This window comes from Enoplosus armatus, chromosome 20, assembly GCF_043641665.1.
Source record: "Enoplosus armatus isolate fEnoArm2 chromosome 20, fEnoArm2.hap1, whole genome shotgun sequence".
NCBI lineage: Eukaryota > Metazoa > Chordata > Actinopteri > Centrarchiformes > Enoplosidae > Enoplosus > Enoplosus armatus.
The window spans coordinates 16,356,455-16,379,717 of NC_092199.1; the positions used below are offsets into that span (position 1 = coordinate 16,356,455).

Here is a 23,263-nt window from a genome sequence, read left to right on the forward strand (position 1 = left end):
ATCTCATGAAAACGTGTCTCAATTCACGCTGTCGTCGTCAAAAATGGTGAAGTAACACCCTCTTACGGAGTCACAGTAGCAGTCCTTACGGTGACAACAGTAAATATTCAACAGGCCGCCTATTTGAAACCAAAAACACCGCTTTCCCAACATTTGGCACAACCAGGAAGTACTGGAGGGTCATATGATTGGAGAAAAATGGCTGCGGTGCAGTGGTAAGATGCTCTTCTCTCATATAAAAACACTCCGTATCATCAACATAAACCGGCTTAATCGTGTTTCTGTTGATATTGTGCGAATTGTGAGGACGTACGTTCGGGGTTTTTTTGCAGGTTTTGGCAGTCAAATGCAGCATTACCAAGTGTTGTCATGGCTATGGCCTTCATTCAAATGCCCTCTCTGACTATGACTTGTTTGTAGTCTAGCAATCCAGATGAGGATGTTATTGCACAGGTGTTTGTAGCACTCCCATATTCAGATATTCAGGTAGTTAAGATATAAGTGTAAATGCACAGATTCGTGAGGACGTACTCTGAATGTGTCTTGGCACTTTGTTTTTAGCATGTGATGGCTCCCCCAGATCAGAGGTGTCCCAGTGTCCAGATGCTGTTTTATAGCGAAATCCACACTGAATCCGAATCAGGTTTATTGCCAAGGAGGTTTACACATATGAGGAATTTGCTTATGTTGGTGCATAACAATAAACATAGTATGTAGAACTTATAAAGAAAGATAAAGCACAGTACTGCCAAGTCAAGACATGTAAAATATATGTAAAATATGACTGTTTTTACATTTAAATGAAAGAGCTGTACTGTTTGGAGCATTGGTGTGCAAAACGTGCACAAAGATGTTGGTAGCCTTTGATTCCTTAGAGTGATAATAATTCATATCTCTGTCACATGCTGACATCTGCCTCCCATCATGACAGCTGGGTGTCTTTTGCCACGGCCGACTCTCGTCACTGTGTTTTAAGGGAGGATCTCAGATCCTAATGGAACTTCACCAGTGCTGTCTTAAAAACAAAAGCACTGCAAATAGAGCGGTTCAGCCTTCGGTAACTCGAAATAAATAACCACTGTGAGGTTTGTAGGAAACAAACACTGAGATACAGAAGAACAAAACTCTGAACTTACAGAGTACAAAGTCGTTTATTCATTCTTTGGATAGCAGAAAGTGCGTTCTGAATCGCAGAACCACGACATTTCTCCCGGCATCAGTTTTTAAACCTCTCGAAGTAAGCTCCTCCTGATGGGTTCGGGTTATTCCTGATTGGTCCGTAATCAAAACGCAGAAGTCACTGAGAGTCTCTGATTGGTTATGAGTTATACGCCATTACACTTGAAGGTGCTATTACTCAAGGAAACTTTCTTACTGTCGCTAAGAGACACATCTGTCGGGGTGAACTTTATCTGAGACTCGTGCTGGAAAGGAGTACCCAGACTCATAGAGACTGTCCCCGGGAAAAAGCTTTCACTGTGCTAATCAGCAAACTTGGACCTTGGTTCCCATCACGTTCATGTGTCGCTTTCTGATCATAACTCAGTGCTTTTCTTTTAATCAAATGAATACTTCTTAGTTTATGAGATTGATCATGTAAGTGACACAGTTTCCTTCAACATCTGTGTGACAAAGGCGGTCCCACGGGCGCAACTATGAGGCCGAGCTGCAGAGATGTCGTCCTGAGGCTGCTCCGGTTGAGTTTGGAGACTACCATCCCCTCAAACCCATCATGGTAGATCCATCTGCTGTTATCACCGTCTTCCAGCCTCATCACAACCATTATTAAGCTCCGCACACGTGCATTCAGAAAATGTTGACCTCTGTCACGACATCGCAGCACCTGCACCAGTTCCACCATCAGCACAGTCAAACACAATCTATAAGTCGTTTGTTTCTTGCATTCAATGGTTGGCTTCGGTGTCCCACTAACAGCTCTGACATTCCCCTCTTCTCTTCACCCAGGTGACGGATACAAAGACCCGCCGCGGGGCTCGTAAAGGCAGCACGTCCTCATCTTCCTCCTCCTCCTCCTCGGCGCCCCCGGACCCCCTCAGCTCCATGATGGATGGGACCGACCCCCTCTCCATGTTTGCCGCCGCCTCGGCCAGCGAGGCTCCTACCATGTCACACAGCGCCTCAACAGGGGTCAGTTCACGCTGCGGGCAGACAAACGCTGTTCCAGAAAAAAAAGATGATAGCCTTGGTTGATTTTTAAGGAGAGATGTTGTGCTTCCAGGACCTGGGGAGGAAGAAGAAGGAGAAGGAGGAAGAGGCGGTGGGACCAGACTTTGAGCCCTGGTCGGCAAAACGAGGAGAGATCCTGGCCAGGTTCACCACCACCGAAAAACTCTCAATTGTGAGTCGTCCTCCATCATAACAGCCGAGTTGTTCTGTTACTATAAAGTAAAGACGTTGATTTAATCAGCCTTTGTCTTCGCAGCCACGCTTTGTAAGACAGTAACTCCAATTTCTTTGTCTTCATAGAATCTTTTCATGGGCTCTGATAAAGGTAAGACCTGTTTGTATTCGTCACAAGGGTACAAAAAGTGTTTGATCATTTGAGGCTATATCTGTACTGTAAAGACTACGTGAATGTGAAAGGGGTTGCTCGTAGCGACGAACCCCCAGAAGATTATCGCCCGACTCTGCACTTCCTCTCAGCTCTTCAGCATCTTTCAGCTCTTTGTTTTGGTTTTGTTGCCCGCTACTTTTTGTTTTGATTCACTCTCGCGGCTCTCATCAGCCTGGTCTCCATCCACAGCAGGCAGCTGTTTTCAGCTAGCTGCCCAGCACCTGGCTAAACCAGAGCTAAAAGCAGACTAATATTGTGTAAATAGGCAACTGTTAGCCATATCAACTTTATGAGGTGATTCCTGTTGTCGCTGTAGGAAAAGCTCCAAGTCCAGGATCCTCGGCTGTTTCAGAGAAAGTTCGTACTCGCCTGGAGGAACTGGATGATCTGGAGGAGGTACGTCTTTGTCTGCAAGGTCACATGGGAGCCGTACTGTATGGATGGGACAAGTGTTGAATTATCTCCGGCAGGGTTAGAGGTCCCGTTCCCAAATGGGAGCATTCTGCACTCCTGGTGTCATCAAATGCTCTGTTTTTGTTTGTCTGTGAGATACATAAAAGCTTCTTCCACTGCCTCCATTGGTGCTTCGAAATAAGCTGCAAAAATCATGAACACAATAGGTTTTCATTGAAGGAAACATCATTTTTGCTAAGCAGAATCTATATTAGAGCAAAGATGTATTTTGGACCCACTTGTTTGTCTGTCTGTGTGGGTGTGCAGGGTTCCCAGAGAGAGCTGCTGAACCTCTCCCAGCAGGATTATGCCAACCGCATCGAGGAGCTGAACCAGTCCCTGAAGGAGGCCTGGGCCTCAGACCAGAAGGTCAAAGCCCTGAAGATTGTCATCCAGGTAATCCAGCAGCTGAAAACACTTGTCCCTCGAGATAAAAAAAACCCCAAAAACTCTTGTCTTCTGTATGAAAAACATGAGCACTGACCTGCGATCTGTGTTCCAGTGCTCTAAGCTTCTGTCCGACACCTCGGTGATCCAGTTCTACCCCAGCAAGTTTGTTCTCATCACCGATATCCTCGACACTTTCGGTGCGTGAAGAAGCCTCGTTTCTCTCAATTCAGTAGAAAAACCAATGCAGGTTTTCTGACTGTGGTCTCACTTGTTTTGTAGGCCGGCTGGTGTACGACAGAATCTGGACCATGTGCTCGGACCCACGACCCCTGCCAGGTACGGGATGGGATTTCCCATGTCCAGTCATGTTTCATTTGAGCCTGTCGGTACACTCGAGGTTAAAGCATTTAGACTTCTAGCTCCCGAGGGGACACTTGACAGACATATTGTTTGTGTGTCCGGCTTGTGTCTGATTTGTCCGTGCGGTTTCCACCCTCCTCAGACCCGTTCACGGTTGAAGATGTGAATGACACGGCCAAGGAGACCTGCCTCAACTGGTTCTTCAAGATCGCCTCCATCAGAGAGCTTCTGCCCAGATTGTATCCTTTACCGCCGTCAGCAACCCTCAAACGCTTGATCCGTCTTTCCATTGACTCTCATTTTTGTTGTTTCTTTCCAATCGTACATTTGTTTGTCAAACAGTTTAGCCCAGACTGAAATGGACATGACACCCACTTGTTGAAGGTTGTCTCCATGACATCCGAATTAGACTCTTTGACATCTGAACAGATATGTCGAGGCTGCCATTCTCAAGTGCAACCGCTTCCTGAACAAATCGTGAGTTTTTAACTGTCCTTTTCCCATAAGGGCTTTGGCACCCTAATTCAGGTCTGCATACTAAATTTGGCTTAACTGTTTGATGACAACTTTTAAATATTCCACCTTTACTTGTTCCAGTGCCTTAGTTAAGCGACATTAGATCTGTATCATAGCATGCAGACTTCTCTTCAGAATGGCTCTTTTGGCTTATTGGAAACATGTGGGATATATGTGTTACATTCACTTGAACAAATAGTCCCCTCTGCCTCTTCGTGTCGTACCGCAGCGGTATTCAGGAGACGCTCCCTCGGTTGACAGCCATGATCAGAGGGATCGGAGACCCTCTGGTGGCAGCGTACACCAGAGCTTACCTCTGCAGGGTGAGACGTGCTCACTTCTTACCTTTCAGTCTGCGTTTGTTTCGTTTGTCGTCTTTCTCTCCTTGCTTCTGTTTCCATTTCTTATCTGTCGGCTCAGTCCCACTGCCTGTTCCTGCCCTTACTGTTGCCCTGTTGGTGGGTCGATGCGTAGATCAAAAGGAGGTCTGGGGCCAGAGATAACAGTGCTCTCCCTCTCTCTCTCCCTCCAGGTGGGCATAGAAGTCGCCCCCCACCTGAAAGACAGCCTGAACCGCAACTTCTTCGACCTGCTGGGCACCTTCCGGCAGGTCAGCGGGGAGAGCGTCCAGAACCAGCTGGTCCAGCAGAGGGTGGAGGTCCCCGAGTACCTGACGCTCTATTCCCCCGCCATCAACTGGATCCTGCAGTGCATCGCCTACAGAGCTCCAGAGGCACGTGGTCACACATGTTCAAACTGAAGTATCATTAGGAATGTTGGCCGAAATGGTCGGAGTTCAGGAGGTTTCTGTGCTCGGCCTCAACTGCGGTTTGTGTTTCCATTTCAGCCTCTGCTAACGGAGATGATGGAGAGATGCAAGAAGCTGGGGAACAAGTGAGTGCTTTTTAAAACTTGCTGTTGGTGAAAGATACCGTGTTACAAGAGGTACATTCATTTTCCTCAAGAGAGACATGTAATACGTTACAGTTCATCATATCATGTAGCACAGGGGTTCCCAGACCCCACCAAGGGTTGCAAGACAAATCTCAAGGGGTCGCAAGATGGTTAACGGGAAAGGACAGCAGAAAAAGAAAAACACATTTCTGCCACACAAAATGTTTCTCTTCAAATGATTCAGATAAAGCAAGGGGGGAAAGACACCTTTTGGTTGTACTGGTCACAACGAGGGTTTAGAAGTAGACATTGCTCTGTTTTTAAGGGATCAAGGAGTCAAAAAGGTTGAGAACCACTTCATGAAAAACCCAGTTTATGGATCCAGAAAGTGTTTACGGGTTAACACACTGCCAACAAAGAAAACAAAATGAACTTAGCAAAAAGTTTTACAGAGCTTTCACTCAGTGCTTCAGTGGTTTCTGGTGGTGGTGTCTGTCCTTTAGACCGCAAAGGTCCGACGTGTTCCTTGTTTCCCATAGTGCCTTGCTGCTGAATTCAGTCATGAGGGCGTTCAGGCCGGAGTTTGTAGCAGCCAGAGCCACCGACTTCATCGGTATGATCAAAGACTGCGACGAGGCCGGCTTCCCGAAGGTCAGAGGACGTGAGCAGTTGTAATATGGGGATCCAATAAATGGAAATGTACATGTTCCTTGCTTGAAATGATGAAAGGACGATTGACTGTCGTCTCCTCTCCAGCATCTGTTGTTTGGGTCTCTGGGCCGCAGTCTGGCTTGTGCCGACCCCCCAGAGTCGGAGAGACTGACGATCCTTAACGAAGCCTGGAAGGTGGTCACCAAAGTCCGCAGTCCCCAGGTACCGTCGGAAATATAATGCTGCGTTCGCGCAGATGCTTATTTCCATGAAGACGTCCCGGCTCTGACTGCTTATGTGATTGCTTGCGCTTTTTAGGATTACGTCAACTGTGCTGAGATCTGGGTGGAGTTCACCTGCCGCCACTTTACGGTGAGTGAAGCACAGTTGTGACACTTTTTTTAGTATGTGGAATCACTTTTCACGTTTGTCCTTCCTTTTTGTTTTTTGTTTTTTTCTCTCAGAAACGTGAGGTCAACACCGTTCTGGCTGACATCATCAAACATATGACACCGGACCGGGCGTTTGAGGAAGCTTATCCTCAGGTTAGCAGCTCATTGGCTAACAGGACGACTCACCCTGTTGCCTTGACACAGAAGCGTTCTTCCTCCCCTTGCCCCCCTGCTCTTCACTGAGTCTACTTTTCTTTGTTTCCGCATCCAGCTGCAGTCGGTCATCAGGAAGATCCTCACCTACTTCCACGACTTCTCCGTCCTCTTCTCCATGGTGAGCGGCCGCCACCTCAAAATGCGCGCGCTGAAGCGTTCACACTTGAAATAACGTGTGACTTTTATCGTGCCACACTCCCACCATGTTTCTGTTCCCCAGGAGCGTTTCCTGCCATTCCTGGACATGTTCCAGAAGGACAGCGTGAGGGTGGAGGTCTGCAGATCCATCATGGAGGTCTTCATCAAGTAGGAGCCAGCCCCGCCTCAGAGTTTGGCAAAATAATGACAGGTGACCCCCTTTTCACAAATGTGTCGATTGCTAGAAGTCTAATGCGTCTCCATCTGTTGGTTTGTCTCAGACACCAGGTGGAGCCCACCAGAGACCCGGTCATCCTCAATGCCATGTTGCACATCTGCAAGACCATGCACGACTCTGTCAAGTAGGGCATTTGTTTTTGTGTGTGTGTGTGTGTTTATATACCTTTAATTACTTTTAGATTTTGGTTGTTCTTTGTTAATTTAGGTTGTTAATAAGATATTTTATCTGCCGGCTGGTCGTCTGATTTGCCCGGCGACAGTCTCCGGCCAGTAACCGTCTGCTCTGTGTATTGCAGCGCTCTCACTCTTGAGGATGAGAAAAGATCTTTGGCCCTTCTGATCATCGGCTTCATCCGCATGGTGAGACCACTCCGACTTTTGCCTGTTTAACAACAAGACTGCTGTGATTTTATTTTTATTTCCTTATGCTCAAAACCAACTAATTAGTCCGTCTCTCAGTACTTTCTGACTATCCCTTACATGCTCTCAGCGCCAAGCCACCATTAATTCCTACTGAAGGTGAAAATATTTCAAAACTCACAAATATATAATTTCCTTTTTTTTTCTTAAAGGTTAAATGCTTTCCCGAAACAGCTGGCCACTGTAGTTTTTAGGAAACCAAGAGGTAATAGTGTAGTTGTTGAGGACTATTTTCAGCTGCGGATTAATACACATTTGGCGCTCTCGTGGTGGGTCTTTCCAGCCGCAGGACGGTGTGTGTGGGACTGAAATAAATCTAAAAGAAACTACAGTGACAATAAGGAACATGTGGAACTTTTAAATTTTTGACCCCGCTTTACTTTATCTTTATGTGACCAACCGCTCCTCAATATTATGCTAAAACATCAAATGTCATCCAAGTAAAATGAATAAAATCCCGTCGCTGAGTAAAAGAAGGAGTCTTCTCTCTCTTCTTACTCTCGTCTATTCTGTCCGTACGTCCGTCCCTGTGTTTAGGTTTCTTTTGGCCGTGACTTCGAGCAGCAGTTGAGTTTCTGTGTGGAGGCCAGAGCCACCTTCTGTAACCTGGAGCCAGTGCTGGTGCAGCTCATTCACGTCAGTATGAACCTGTGTTTGTACGTCACACACACACAGACACACAGACACACACACACACACACACACACCATCCTCAATGTTGACCTTGCCGTTTTTCCAGACTGTGAACCAGCTGGCGATGGAGACCAGCCGGGTGATGAGAGGCAGTCACTCCCGGAAGACGGCAGCCTTCGTCAGGGTGAGTGGGGAATGTGACCCCCCGGCGTTTCAGCGGCGTCTGAGGAACAGGAAAGCTTGAGCTTCAGATGTTGCGTTCAAAACGCAGTTGGGCTGATTAACTCGGTCGCTGTGGTCTCTCTCCTTCTCCTCCAGGCGTGTGCCGCCTACAGCTTCATCACCATCCCGTCGCTCAGCAGCATCTTCAGTCGTCTCAGCCTCTATCTGCTCTCTGGTCAGGTGGCGTTGGCAAACCAGTGTCTCTCCCAGGGTGAGCGGCTGCTTCCTGGTTTTAAGCACTCAGGTCACGTTCAGGATGTTGAGTTCAAAACTTAAGATTGTTATCTCCCTCCTCTCCTCCCTTTTTTCTCTTTCCTTTCACCATTTTTCCAACACCTCCAGCTGATGCTTTCCTAAAGGCAGCGGTCAGCCTTCTTCCGGAGGTTCCTCGCTCCATCAGCGTGGAGGGGAAACTCCGCTCTTCTGAGAGCTTCCTGCTGGACTTCATCAACAACTTTCTGTCGACGCTGCTGGTTGTCCCGGTAACACAATCCATCTCCTTTCCTCAGCCTTTCAGAGCATGAAGGCTCTGTTTAGACAGCTCAGTGGGGCGTTCAGGTGTGGCTTTACAGTCAAAGACGAAGTACCGAACCAAAAGGCTAACATCTGTAAAACTCCCTTTTTAGTTACAGTTTAGTGTGTGTGTGTGTGTTTGCAGGACCATCCAGAGCATGGCGTGCTCTACCTGGTCCGCGGTCTGCTCAACATGGTCCAGGATTACACCTGGGAGGACTACAGCGACGCCAAGGTGCGGGTCTACATGAGTGCTCTGCCCCTGCTGGCCGCCATGAGCCAGGAGACGTACCTCTACTCCATCCCTAAAGGTACACACACACACACACACACAGTGTCGTAAACATATCTCTGATATGCCACAATCCTTCACTCACAAATCCAAATTACTGGTCAAGTTTAGTTTTATTTTCTTTCTTAAAGACAAAGTAAATTTAGCTTTTCTGTGAGCTTTTTACAAAATCCAGGATTTTCACGATTTTCAGATATCAGAACTCCCTAACCCTCCTTCATGGATTACTCCCGAGGTTTATTTTGATGTACATTTAGATTACCATGTTTACCAACGTGGCTTTACTTTTCATCTTTTTGCAAGTGGACTCCAATGAGACACTTTATGGCGGAGACCCAAAGTTTCTATCAGAGATCAACAAGCTGTGCGAGACTCTGATCGGGCAGATCCTGGACCACCTGAAGGCACTCGGTCGGGATGAGGTGAGGCTGAAAGTGTGGGGGGGGGGTTAATCTAAATCTATTACGCTGCGTTCATGAACACCGCTGTTTTCCAGTCACGTGTTGTGTTGCACTGACACGGTCTTCTTTGCAGCAGAGCACACGGCGTCAAGGCGCTCTGGCCTTTTCCCTGTTCGGTGTCCTGCTGGCTCACGGCGACCTGAGGAACAACAAGCTGAGCCAGCTGGCCGTAAACCTGTGGAACCTCAGCCACAAACACGGATACTGCGAGACCCGCGTCTCAGTGAGTTCACACACTCACACACAAACACCTCTTAACTCTGAACAAATTTCTCAAGCAGCTCTACCCATAACTGTTTTAATGTTTGCTGTGTATAGTGACTTCCCGTCTCTTCTCTCTGTTCCAGGTCCGGACCCTGGAGTGCATCAAACACCAGGCTCAGCAGCCCGACATGACCCACCTGTCGGATACAGTCCAGAGGCTGGCACTGCAGTCCCGCACCTGAACACCGACCGCAACAACACGTTTGTGCACCAAGTTTGTGTTAAAAAAAACAACTAAAAAAAACAAAAGATAACAAGAAGCACAAAGAAGAAGAAGAAAATAATGCCTTAATGTCTTTTGTGTGAGGACACTTTGTGAACATTTGAAGGGGGGGTGAATGGACAAAAAGCACTTGGCATTAAATATTTACAGTTTGGACCAATGTAAAAAAAAAAAAAAAAATCATGATACTTGTAGACTGAAGTTAGAGAAAGCTGCTCTCGCGCTTTTCCCGCTCTTCTGCACCACGCATAGGATTTATGTAACGCAATGCTGTTGGTTTCACATGTTGTCCTCCTCACGCATTTGTAGAAATAAACACCCTGCTTTTGTATTTAAATGCCCATCATGAGTATGAAGTATCTTATTAAGTGGATTTTTTTTTTGCTTTTCTTTCTCTCACACTCACACTCACACACACACAATAAAAAGTAGACAGGACAATGTTTGTTTCAAGACATTCTCAAACTCTTCTCAGTTGTAGTTTATTTTACTCGATTAGTGAATCATTGGAAAGGCAAACACTCCCCTTCAGTCGTCAAAAGGAAACCGACGATGGAGAACTGTGGCGGCGTCCTCTGACACAGACAGGCCTTTAGTAAACTGACTTTCGGGTTAGCGAAGAAGAAACGATCAACCTGTGTGACGCGAGCAGGAGAGACATTTCATAACAGCTGTTGTTGTAGCCGAATCACGGGAATGTCAGTTTCAGATCTCGCTGTCAACTCCTCGTCTGCACCTCCAACACCAACATGAGACAGATGCACTCAGCGCTACTCCATCTGTCCCTCTGTGGCGCTACGACACTGGGCCAGCCAGACCTATATGGCATGCCAAGATGGCCAACATTAAAACTAGCGATGTTAGGAAACAATGAAACAAATGATCCTGTAAATAAATGAGTAAAATGTTTAAAAAAGGGAACCAATTAGCCTGCGCTGTAAATACATTATACGTAATTAAATACATTAATAAAACAACTAGTTCTCATGGAATTATTTCATCCTTTTTTGCGGAAGTTCAGTTTTTTTTTTTTTGCCATTAGCATAGGAAACTTCAAATAATATTCCCCAAAAATGAGTTATGCATTGGTTCATTTATATATTTGACTTTATTTCATCATTTCTTATTTAGTATTGGCCATGTTGGTGTTCCATAGGTCCCACACAGATCATTTACATAGAAGTAAATAAACATTACTCTACGTTGGAAGACCTCTGGATGTTCCTAGTTTCCTAGTGTTAAATTTGACTTCACAAAGGAAGGGGGGGGGTTTGACCCTTTATAAGATTATCTGGAGGACAGTTAGCACTCTTTTTAAAAAAAAAAAACCTCCTAAAATAGCAGACCGACAAGACCTGGGCTGATCGAATGTCACTAAAGAGGACAAGAAGAGGACACGACGTGAGAGACGCTGAAAGAAAGCCGTCAAGGGGAGCGAGCAGAGTGAGTGTGTTAACACTGACAAACAGCAGCTACTGTATGAATCACACTTCCCATTGTGCACTGGCCGAACTGATGCTGGACTTCCTGGTCCACCTCCAAGAGGACTCATTTAACGGAAATTTAAAAAACAAAAAAGGGACAACAAAGTGGAACAAAAAAAGACTAAGCCAGATATAGTCAGCTGGTTTAGATCTCAGCGTTTTACAACATGAAAAGCGACAAGACGGGTTTTCACAGTGTCTCATTTTGCTCCTCTAATGACTCACTTTGCAGACCTTTTTGGACTTTTTATTTTTCACTGCGACATGTAGGGAGACAACAAGCAAGCAAAACACACAATCTCCGGAAGTGCTTCAAACGCCTCGTTGCCAGACAAAAAAAATAAAAAATGCCAAGATTGGATTTTTCCCCTCACACGGTTCCTCTTGGGAGACGAGCTCCGCAGCAGCTCAGCAAGTGCACAATAAAAGAAAATGGGACCTCGACAATGGAGCTGTTTATATTCAGACCGCTGTGTGTTTGCAGTGATTCGCTCGAACGGACGTGACAGCCACCGCTATCATCCACTGGGCAGAGAGGGTTCGTTTGGTTGACACTGAAGGTGCGAGGTGCCCTCCGTTAATAACTTACACAGAGCTCTGTTGTTCTTTTCGTCCATGTAGCTGATGGACAAAAGAGGTGACAGACTGAACGGCGGCCTTGACTACAAGTACAACTTAATTTACTACTGAAAGGTAGACAACAGCACCACCGTGGCTCTGAGGGAGCTCCGTGTGGCTGTCTGGCAAACAGTCAGATAATTGTAGTGAGACTAAACCCTCTTATAATGTGGTGATCGGCAACGTTATGATGCTCTCCTGGCCGCTCCCAGCTCTTGGGAGCAGGTTTTTTCGCAGGGAGAGGGAGAGTCCCCAAACTAACCGAAAAAAAACAATTAACAATTAATTCAACACGGGAAGAGTTTGCAGTTTGGCGCAGTCAGTCCCGGCAGTGCTGAGAGGGATGTTTTTGGCGGCCCGATACTTCTGATTTTAGACTGGATGGGGGGGGGGGTTTGGAAACAGCACGCCTCTGAAAACACGGACCCGGCGCCTCGCCCCCGTCCTCGTCGCGGAGGTGAAGGAGGGAGGCGGTGTGGTCGTCCTCTTTCTTTTTTGTGTGTGTGAGTGTGTGTGTGTGTGTTCGTTTGTTCTCTTTGTCCCGGGAGGAGGGGAGGGGAGGGGAGGGGGGCAGGCTCAGTCCAGCTCTATGGGGCTGCTGTCCTCCTGGGCTTCTTCAGCCCCGTCGTCCTCCTCGCCCGAACCCATCAGGCTGTTCAGCAGGTTTCCTACAGGAGGTGACACACCGTGATCAGCATTCTGTGCATACAGCGGCGCAATGGTTGACACAGTACAAAAATGACTCTTTTTCAAAATAAATATTATGTGTAGCATTTTTAAGAAAAGGGATAATTTGACATGTCGGAAATAACGCTCATTCAATCTCTCACGTGTGTACAGTAATTATGTGGCTGGAGCCAGCAGCCGGTTAGCTTAGCTCAGCATAGAAAGTGGAAACAGGGAAACTGGCTCTATCCAAAAAGGTAACAAAATCTGCCTACCAGCACCTCTACAGCTCACTACAGCTAGCAGTACAAACTCTCTACTGCAACTCTTAACTCTCAGCAAGAAAGCAAGCGAGTATATTATCCCAAAATGTCAAACTAATTCTAAACAATATACGTTCGTGTATTTAAAATTACACACATTTCATGTAGCACACCTAATCTGTAAAACCTGAGGGTTGAAACGTGCGATTCAGAGTGAAGAGGGACTGTTGAGTCTCATCAGCTCGTGCAGGGAACAAAACGTGTGTGTGAATAATCATTTAACATCTGCTCAAATGGGCGAAGTCTCGGCCGGCTCACCTAGCAGTCCACCGTATGATGGGGACTGTTTGGGTGGAACGCCAAAGAAAACCTGTCCTATTCTGTCGAGATACTGAGGTGGCAGGAAGATGTCCGAGGGAAGAGGGAGAGGAGGACAGGGAGACACGGTTGTGAGCAAGACAGGTAACAGATTTACAGCCGGAGACAGCGACAATGTTTACATGGACTGAGATATTCCACCATAACACAAGTAAGACAATATTTTAAATAAGACACGCTCATACTTTTGAACCCGAATAAGGTTATAGTCAAATCATGTGTGTGTGTGTGTATATATATATATATATATATATATATATATATATATATAAATATATACACACAGTGTATTCCTGAAGGACAAACACATGATTCACTCACCTCATTATACATGGGGTCCCTCTTCAGGGAAGGTTGATATTGCTCACATAACACTGTGAAAACTGTTAATTTACCCCTGAAGAAACAAGGAGAAGCACCGTTTCAAATACTGTACATTCCTACCCACATACAACAGAAACAGACATTATTATATGGCATCAAGTCTGAGTGTTCCTCACCCATCCACTGCCAGCAGCAGAAACCAGATAAAGTTTAGTAGAGGCTGGACGAAGGGAGGGCCCTTCTCTATGGACGGGTGTTTCTCTGTGTATGTGCTGAACACCACGGAAGCGCTGTTTTTGTTCTTTAAGCAGAGGAACCTGGGAGGGTGGAGGTTCAGAGAGGGGGGGAAAGGACAGAGGACAGAGACAAAGAGGAGAAGATGGGAGAGAAAGCATGACAGAAAGGATGAAGGGAGGGAGGGAGAGAGAGAGAGAGAGAGAGAGACAGACAGCAGACCAGAAACACAGAGAGGGATCAAAGACACTTTAAAGAAGCTGCTGACAGACAGAAAATGATATAACTGCAGGCCGACACGCTGGAGGAGGATGCATCAATACCAGCTACGTCTACTGAACATCACAGACCAACGCTGCGCTCATTTCCAGGTCAGAGGCCAAACATTTCCTGTTGTTGGGGGTTTTTTTTGGTTTAAACACAACATGGAAGGTGATTTCAGCTTTTTACTTTGTGATGATATCAAGAAACAAACACTGGTGTTTTCCAAAGTGTGGCCGTGACGCCTCACTTACTGTAGGACGGCCTGCGCCACAAACATGTCGACCTCGCTGCGGAAGCCTCGTGACGCCGAATACTCCACCAGCATCTGCGCACAGCCCTCTCCGTCAGACGAATGCAGGAAGTGGTAACGAGACTCACTGTAGTTTTGCTCTGAACACACAGACATGTTAAATATTGTGACAATATTCATTTTCACGCAGGGACAGAGCAGCTTGCACATTAAGGCCGATATATTAGTGGCAACACACACCAGACATGCCATACAGACGGAAGAACTAGTCCGGATGGACGGAAGCTGGGGTGTGCCAATCTGTGGAGTGAAGGGAATAAAATAGTTGCTTCCCTGGAGTGTTAACAGGGGGAGGACAGCGGCCTATCGTTGCGTGGGTTGACACGGATCATGATGCAGCTGGTGTGTGGGCTTACAACGAAAACAACAGGCATGGGCGTTTTGATGCACATCATATGCTGCCCTTGAGTTGGATTTGTTAGGCTTGTTTTATGGATGCATGTTTATGACTGTGACTGGTAGATATGTGGATAATTGGGGTGATGACTTGAGAGACTTCAGTCAATTACCAAGTACAAATGCCAAACATCTTCTGGTTACAGCTTCTCAACTATGTGTTCAATATTTATCATTATCTGTCATTATCCTCTACCTTTTATATGTTGAATGATTAAATCGATTACCTTTCCACAAGGTGACAGCCAGCAGCTGGTGTAGTTTTGGGTGGCCCAACTTGCCAGACCCTCCCGTGGACCATTTCAAGGCTCTGGACACAAACGCTACTCTCTCTGGGGAGTTCTGGTCCATCAGGCTGAACAGCTTAGCCAGGTTTTCTGCTCAGCAAACACACACACACACACATCAGAGAATGTCCCTTGTAACCTGAAATGTCCTCTTGCAAGGCGGACTTACCTGAGTGTCATGACAATTGACAATGACAACACCTACTTTACAACGGCTCACAAAGCCAAAACATTTTAACGTTGTACTTGTAAATTATTTGCTCCCATGAAAAGTTGATTTCTATAGTTTTTTTTAACTTTGCTAAGTGTTCCGATGTATCTTTCAGTGTCAATGAAAACAAGGTGCTCCTTAAATGTGTTTTGAAATTGTGTATATCTTGCTATGAAATGCACTGCATGTATGCGCAGTGAACACAAGGGCAAATTTCCCATGTGACTTTCACATCCAGCAGCTATCTGCTCTTAAACACCTCATTACAAAATGCAAATGTTTCTTTTAAAAAGCCCACTCACCTAATATTTCATCTTCAACTTTTGTCTCAGATTTCTCCAACACCTCCAGTACCAGCATGGACAGGTCTGCCGCGCTGTTTTGCTGGAGATGAAAACACAACCAAATTGTTTCTTAAAATGCGTTCAATTCCATATTTTCAAGAGGACTGGATGTTATTACTCGAGCACCTTGGAGGCTGGGAGGCACCTTATTGGCTTATTTCACATGCACACTAAAAACTGATTTCTGAGTGGATGCTTCGATTACGGCGAAAGAAACCTGATGTGCAGCATTAGTTACCCTAAAAACAATGTTTACCTGCAGTTTAATTGGTAGTAGTGTGATGTCAACATTAGATTTCTGCATTCTTTTGCACATAAAGAAGGGCTGCATATTCTTACATGTGCTGTGTCACTTGTGATTGACTTATAGACGCTACTCTGGTATTATAAAATATACAAAAGTGGACAATAAATACAATACCAACAAAGCAATTGTGAAACATGACCGGGGTGTTTCCATGAACATGTGCACACTTAAACAAAACAAATGTGGCCTGCTAAGCAGAAACATAGTGTAACATGTACCTGGTTATAGCTGAAGAAGAGCAGAGCGCCATTGTACATCAGCTCCCTGGCCTCGGCATGTTTTGCTTGCGACATGTACCTGATGGGAGATAGGAGTGTCAGCGTTACACATGAGATGATGCTGTCCGCTTATCAAGAGGCCAGTTTGCATCACTCAAGAGCATTCCCCACATGGGGTCTGCAAGATAAGATGCATGCACGCCGGCTCTGCTCTGAGATACAAAACAAGGCGTCAATGAGAACGTTGCAATGACTTTCTTGAAGACCACAGGACAGACGCAGGAGTTTTTAAAGACTTTCTCGTCTTGAATGTATGTGAGGGTTTCAGGTGTTAATACTGCAATTAGGTCATTAAGTCATGAGAAAGAGCGAGCCAATCACAAAGAGGCAGGAGGGTACCAATCTCACTCTGGGATGTGGAGAAGGTTTGGCTTAAACTGGATTGGATTCAGAGCAAATCACCTTCTTTAGTGCACTACGCTCGAGGCAGACATCCAACCAGTTTAGCAGCAACTAATCTAGTCATCGCCCCAAACAGCATCCATGTCTCTATACTGTATTTGGAGCAGTTAGCTATGTACACCAGCAAGTGTGTGAATGTTCCTCACTGAAATGGACAGACACTGGGAAACAGACCATAACCAATTCTAGACTAGACTTATCCCAGATTCTGCACATTTGACCAATGGTCATGTAAGCATAACCAGGTGTAACTATAATAAATAAATATACAAGGTAAAAACATGTCTAGCCATCATAGCACAGACTGCGGCGGTACAGTATGTGGCTATCTGACTAAATGCTAACACAGCTGGACAGTTTCAACACACGTTTCGGAAATGGCAACTGTTAACAAAGCAGTTAGTCGCTATATTCTGTTAATATACATGTGACATATTTTTTCCTATAATGAGTAAACACAGACTGCCTGTCTGTCTTGCATTAGCAGTCCAGTTAGCTCGGCTTCGGCTATCATTAGTTGTGTTGCTAAGCACGTAGCTAGCTAACTAGCCGTTGTTAGCAGTCCCATTTTGAGGCTGTGAGAGATCGACACGACAGCTGCCCATACAAGCACACGGACCAACATGAGTGGGTGGGTCCACGGTGAAAATCACCCAATCATAAATGGCCAGGCATAGCAGCAAGGTTGACAGCAGAATGATCTGGAACAGGCAGGCCCCAAAGCCGAATGACAATTACAACTGCACGTACGAACGTGAAACGAGGTCTTACCTAAAAAATAAAGTCCTGTACATCTGATGTGCTTCATAATAATCCCCCTTTTCTACACTGGCTCGCAGTTTTCCCTCGACCCTCTGTACGCCTCCACGGTTTCTGGCACTGGAGCACCTCAGAGACTCCTGCTCCGACATCGTCGTCGCTCCGCAGCAGCGCTCGAGCCAAGTGTTGACAGTGGGAAACCGGAAAGCTTTAACCAAAACAGACCCTCTTCGCTTGCCGTAGCCGGTGTGTTGTGGTTATTTAGTTGGGAGATAGTGGAAACAAGGACAGAGTTCATGGAACCTTATGACCGACTGTGCACCCTGAAAGGGGGCATGGTTAGAGTATGACTAAGAGAAATATAACTACTTGGTGGTTAGTGGAAGATAGCGGTCATGGTCACACACACGTGGTTTCACGAGGTTTTGTCCGAGTAGTCTCTCCCTCGAGTCAAGTATTCATTCCCTTTTATTCATTATAGGGGACATATTGCCAAGAACACAAGGTACTTTATTAAAAAGAAAGTACCTGCACTGCAGGAGACAGTGTGTCAACAGAATACACGTGTTTTGTTCTATTTTAGCTGGATTCACTCCTTGAACCCACTTTCACATGAACTGACTCTTAGATCGTAGCTTATGAAGAACATGCATCATTTCTTCTCATTTGAAAAGGGTGATTTATGTGATAAATGTGTTCTTTATTCAGCATTCAAAAGCAGCAGAGGCTGATATCCTGACTTCTTGTTGCTTTGGGTCATGCTCCAAAAACATGCATCCTACATTTCCCATAATGCAACCAAAGCATGTTTCCATTATTAGGCCTTTTTTTTTAAATAAAATCTCCAGGCTTAATACATGATAATCACAGAGGACATTAGACAATTGTTTTCACAGGCTGAGCAGTGCTCCTCATGGCGACTCGACCTTTCTGTGGAGTGCCCCTTTAAATTTCTGAAATATGTCCAGCTCCTGATCAGAATCAGAATCAGAATCAGAAACTGTTTATTGCCAAGTAACATACATTACAAGGAATTTGCCGTGGTCTGAAGGTGCTATTGTTTCGATAACAAATAAGTAGAATATAAAAGGTAAAATAAGAATAAAATAAAAATAAGATAAATAACAAACAGTGCAGTGACCAGAATAAAGTAAAGTGTCCAGATAAAGTGTCCAGTAGGGGGTGGGTGCGTTAATGTAACGCAGGGGGGACAGGGGTGATGTACGTTAATATAACGTATATCTTGTGTTTGTGTTCGGGGGGGGTGTCAATGTGAGTTTGTCAGGTTGACTGCAGAGGGGAAGAAACTGTTTTTGTGGCGGGAGGTTTTGGTCCTGATGGACCGCAGGGGGTCGAACAGATGGTGTCCGGGGTGGGAGGGGTCGGCAGCGATCTTCCCTGCTCTCCTCAGGGTCCTGGAGGAGTACAGGTCCTGAAGAGATGGGAGGTTGAGTTGAGTCTGCGTCTGTCCTTGGTGGAGGCAGCAGTGTACCAGACGGTGATGGAGGAGGTGAGGATGGACTCTATGATGGCAGTGTAGAAGTGAACCAGCATTGTTTGTGGCAGGTTAAACTTCCTCAGCTGCCTACATCCTCTGTTGGGTTTTCTTGATGAGGGAGCTGATGTTCAGCTCCCACCGGAGGTCCTGGCTGATGATGGAGCCCAGGAAACGGAAGGACTCCACAGTGTCCACTGGAGAGTCACACAGGGTGATGGGGGCGGGTGGGGCTGCGCTCTTCCTGAAGTCTACAACCATCTCCACTGTCTTTGAAGCGTTAAGCTCCAGGTTGTTGCTGTTGCACCAGGTCACCAGGTGGTCAATCTCCCACCTGTAGGCAGACTCATCCTCTCCAGAGATGAGTCCGATGAGGGTGGTGTCGTCCGCGAACTTCAGGAGCTTGACGTACTGGTGACTGGAGGTGCAGCTGTTGGTGTACAGGGAGAAGAGTAGAGGAGAAAGAACGCAGCCTTGAGGGGAGCCGGTGCTGATCGTCCGCGAGTCTGAGACGTGTTTCCCCAGCTTCACGTGCTGCTTCCTGTCAGACAGGAAATCTGTGATCCACCTGCAGGTGGGGTCAGGCACGTTCAGCTGGGAGACCTCGTCCTGAAGAAGAGCCGGGATCGTGTTGAAGGCAGAGCTGAAGTCCACAAACAGGATCCTGGCGTAGGATCCTGCAGAGTCCAGGTGCTGGAGGATGAAGTGTAGGGCCAGGTTGACGGCATCGTCTACAGACCTGTTGGCTCTGTAGGCGAACTGCAGGGGGTCCAGCAGAGGGTCTGTGATGGATTTGAGGTGGGACAAGACCAGGCGTTCAAATGATTTCATGACCACAGAGGTCAGGGCGACGGGTCTGTAGTCATTTAATCCTGTGGGCCCTGGTTTTTTGGGGACGGGGATGATGGTGGAGGCCTTGAAGCAGGCTGGCACGTGGCATGTCTCCAGTGAGGTGTTGAAGATGTCCGTGAACACCGGAGACAGCTGATCGGCGCAGCGCTTCAGGCAGGATGGGGAGATGGAGTCTGGTCCAGATACCTTATGTTGTACTCCCATCAAGTCAATGGACGTGATCACTGAGTAAAATTACCTTGAATGATAGAGGACAGATAGGAGGGTCTGATATTTACAGCCCAGTTCATTGTAACAAGTCAAGCCATTGTTTGTTTCAGGACTGCAGATGGCGAGATGGAAGGTCAGAGGTCAGGGTTTGTGTTAAGCTGGAGCTTGAATGTCTCCACTTCTCCATCACGTTGTCTCTACCAACTACCTCATTGCCTCAAGGTCAAGACCCATCAGCTACTGCAACCTCTTCACCATCCTCTTCTTCACTTCCCGGAGCCGTGCGGAGTCCTTTCTGTTGCTTTTCATTTTTGCAAATGTATCACCCATCCCTTCTGTAGGACATGTTGCAGACTGACAGTGGTGCAATGTAACTAAGTACATTTACTGAAGTACTGTGCCTCTGTACAAATTTGAGGTACTTTTACTTTACTTGAGTCTTTTCTTTGAAGGTGGCACTTTGGGCTCTGGGTTATTGTGAAGGCATTTCTCGCTGTTTTCCCATTTTTTACAAACCCATGATGAAAAATAATCACAAGTTACAGTCCTATACAAAATAGTTTGAAAGTAGCTCCACCTTAACCAACTACAGTAAAACGCTGCTTTTACATGGATGTATGAGTAATGATATAATATATAATAGTATACCAGTCACAGAGGAACATTTTTCTGCAGTGAGTACTTTTACTTTTAAGATTTTTACTTGTAACTGAGTATTTTGAAAGTGTGGTATTAGTACTTTTGCTCAAGTAAAAGGATTAGAATACTTCTTCCACCACTGCTGGACAAAACTTTGAGCAGTGGAGGCGCTTGTAGCTGCGTACTACAGAGGTCAAGCTTATAATCACTGGCTTTACCAAGAGGACCTTTTGCATTTGGACGCATTTGTTGCAGCGTATTCAATTATCATGGATTTGTTGTGTGGCAGAAAAGACCACCAAATACCATCTGGTCTTCCTGTGAACACCACAATGTGATGGTTTAAAAATACCGCATGTTAAGTTCTGACAAGTAATGAGTTACTGTATGGGTGTCACACAAGATTGCTGTGGTTCCAGTAGAGAAGATGTTATTTGCTGTGACAGGACTGACAGGCTGATTAAAAGCCCTCACCGTTTATACAGAATTAACATAAAAAATAAATAGTTATTGAAGTAATTGAAGAAGGATGAATGATGAGTGCATTCATTATTAAAATTAAAACACAAAGCAAAATAGCTCCAATTCAATTTATTTATTGTTATATAAGTAATTGTTTTAGTTTATAGTTTATATTATAAATTATAAATTATTATATTATAATATAATAATATTATATAAAAAATATATTATCTAGTTAAAACCAAACACACCGGGGGGGGGGGGGGGGGGGGGCTGGTTAAGGAACAGTGCTGTCAGGCGGGGGGAGTTGGCCGTGGACCCTGAAGCTGTAGAGGCAGGTGTTCTCTCTGTGTCCCCAGTTGTTCTCGATCTGCAGCTTTACATATTTGAAGACTCCTTTGTCCGGATTCTGGGTAGAGACAAGAGACAGAAATGAGGAAATGAGGGATGACATTCTGTGTGGACCACAGTCTTAACAGCAGCTCCACCTCTATCTATAATACGGTTCTGTTTAACTACAATTAATATGGCAGGAAGAACTCATCTCTGCTTATTGTTGTGAGAGCTGTACTGTGCCATTTCTATCATACTTACAGCCAGTTCGAAGATCTGATGAGCTTCTCCGTCTTCATCATAAACTAGCGTTCCCAAATAGGTGCCTTCCTCATCGGTGGACCTCATTCCCTGGAGAAGAAAAAGAGACAGAGATCAGTTGAACCTTATGTTTTGCACTGTGTGAATAATAATAATAATAATAATATTAGGGGATAATGACAGAAAATGTGGGACTTACATAGATAGAAAATTCCCTCGGTGCACTTGTGATGTGGCCACTGGGGGACTGGCTTTTTGTTATGTGGCCCAGAGTCACGTGAGTGATGTAGACCTGGTGGGACAGGGAGATGAATAAATGCCCTTGGTCGCCTGCAAAGGGCCAGCATTGTCCTGGACGTAGCGCTGAATGTTCCTGAGGGGAGAAACGGAAATATTTTAGCCTCCACAGTTTGTGTTATTTCATATCAGACACAAGAAGTTGCAGAAGTGTCATTACAATCCAATGTAAAAATCTATGAATGTGGCCGTGTCATTCTTACCTGGATCACTCTTTGCTGTTTTACAGATGAAAACAACCAGTTGTATATTTTGATCCAAAATATTCCAGCGTCTTCTTGGGGAATATATGTGTCCGAAGATAAATGATGCAAAATTCTGGCACCTGCGAGCAAAGTTAGAAATCAACCTCCATCTGATTTTACTTGTATTTTCTTTCTTAAATTCAATAATATAATCAATCACAAAAAAATAATTCAACCACAATGATACACAGGTATGAATCACGAGGAGACACATGGGTGATGAAGGTGACTTACGTAGAGATTGCGAGGCAAAGTTCGGCATTGTGTCCGCCAGTGGAACAACCGTGTTCAGCCGCTGTCTGAGAGACTGCACTTCCTGCTGGATATCTATCATTTGCCTATGCATTTCTGTATAGTGCATGATTCCTGAGGGACACAGAGCACAAAAAAGGTTAGAAATATGACTTTTATTGACAAGGAAGCTCTCCAAAAACCTGGACCAGGGACTAAAATACAAAACGGCTGTCCCACGTTTCCCCAACGTTTGCAGTCACTTACCAAAAGCCAGGAGGAGCAGGAGGAAGAAACAGCTGACGACGTTCCAAGAAAAGCTGCCCGATGTTCTGACTGCAGACAGAAGCAAACAGAATGTTAATACATCCGAAACTAGTCTCTCTTACAAACTATCCCGTATGCTGCTGTAACAATGCAAATTTACCCGCTGAGGGATTAATAAAGGATTATCGTAAACTGCTGTGGTTACAGGCCAGAGGCAGTGCTTACCATCGTTTCTCCTGAGGGTCCTCTTCCTAGTAGTCCGGATCCAAGTAGTTGTAGTAGTAACGGTGGACCTGGTGGGATTGGTCCCCCTGGTCGTTGTCTGTGTGGCCTGAGACGTGTTCTGAGGGTCACTGTTGTTACTGATGTCTCCAGCGTTTTGGTCTTCTTGGTAGTCGTCGATGGAGACGTAGCTGCCCACTGACTCGTCTTCATTGGTAGCGTTCCGACTGTGGGGACCACGCCAATGACTTGTCCTCCTCCGAAAGACCCTGAAAGACGCAACATGAGTTAGGAAAGACTTGCCACACCACAGCATATGCAAATACAGTCCACAACATGTACAAACACTTACCTGTACAAGATCTCCTTGT

At 45.7% G+C, this 23,263-nt stretch overlaps 2 protein-coding genes across 2 annotated transcripts; one reads left to right on the forward strand and one right to left on the reverse strand.

Annotated features, from left to right (window-relative positions):
• The first annotated feature begins 198 nt into the window (after window positions 1–198).
• Window positions 199–10,190, forward strand: vps35l (VPS35 endosomal protein sorting factor like). The gene is made up of 30 exons (XM_070926798.1): window positions 199–215; window positions 1,636–1,735; window positions 1,966–2,148; window positions 2,240–2,359; window positions 2,488–2,512; window positions 2,892–2,971; window positions 3,296–3,424; window positions 3,531–3,615; window positions 3,698–3,754; window positions 3,921–4,017; window positions 4,208–4,255; window positions 4,524–4,617; window positions 4,827–5,027; window positions 5,142–5,188; window positions 5,728–5,839; window positions 5,945–6,061; window positions 6,158–6,211; window positions 6,304–6,384; window positions 6,503–6,565; window positions 6,668–6,753; window positions 6,867–6,947; window positions 7,122–7,185; window positions 7,783–7,881; window positions 7,985–8,062; window positions 8,197–8,311; window positions 8,443–8,582; window positions 8,759–8,924; window positions 9,209–9,327; window positions 9,443–9,589; window positions 9,714–10,190. The coding sequence occupies exons 1-30, from the start codon at window positions 199–201 to the stop codon at window positions 9,810–9,812; spliced, it is 2,904 nt and encodes a 967-aa protein (XP_070782899.1). The 3' UTR covers window positions 9,813–10,190.
• A 106-nt stretch (window positions 10,191–10,296) lies between these two features.
• get4 (guided entry of tail-anchored proteins factor 4) lies at window positions 10,297–17,530 on the reverse strand. Its single transcript, XM_070927399.1, has 9 exons — window positions 17,391–17,530; window positions 16,158–16,236; window positions 15,591–15,672; window positions 15,018–15,167; window positions 14,336–14,474; window positions 13,763–13,903; window positions 13,584–13,659; window positions 13,203–13,275; window positions 10,297–12,623 (listed from the first exon to the last, which is right to left on the reverse strand). Exons 1-9 carry the CDS (start codon window positions 17,528–17,530, stop codon window positions 12,532–12,534), a joined length of 972 nt encoding a protein of 323 aa, XP_070783500.1. The 3' UTR covers window positions 10,297–12,531.
• Window positions 17,531–23,263: the final 5,733 nt, after the last annotated feature.

What these genes read in the sequence shown, in the direction of transcription:
- get4 (XM_070927399.1), bottom strand. Translation starts at nt 17,530, where the DNA reads ATGTCGGAGCAGGAGTCTCTGAGGTGCTCCAGTGCCAGAAACCGTGGA. An exon ending in AGTTGAAGATGAAATATTAG is followed by an intron (nt 15,168 to 15,590) that starts GTGAGTGGGCTT and finishes TTTGCTGAGCAG; the next exon opens with AAAACCTGGCTAAGCTGTTC. An exon ending in GTGGCGCAGGCCGTCCTACA is followed by an intron (nt 13,904 to 14,335) that starts GTAAGTGAGGCG and finishes CCACCCTCCCAG; the next exon opens with GTTCCTCTGCTTAAAGAACA.
- vps35l (XM_070926798.1), top strand. An exon ending in TCACCTGCCGCCACTTTACG is followed by an intron (nt 6,212 to 6,303) that starts GTGAGTGAAGCA and finishes TTTTTCTCTCAG; the next exon opens with AAACGTGAGGTCAACACCGT. An exon ending in ATCATGGAGGTCTTCATCAA is followed by an intron (nt 6,754 to 6,866) that starts GTAGGAGCCAGC and finishes GGTTTGTCTCAG; the next exon opens with ACACCAGGTGGAGCCCACCA.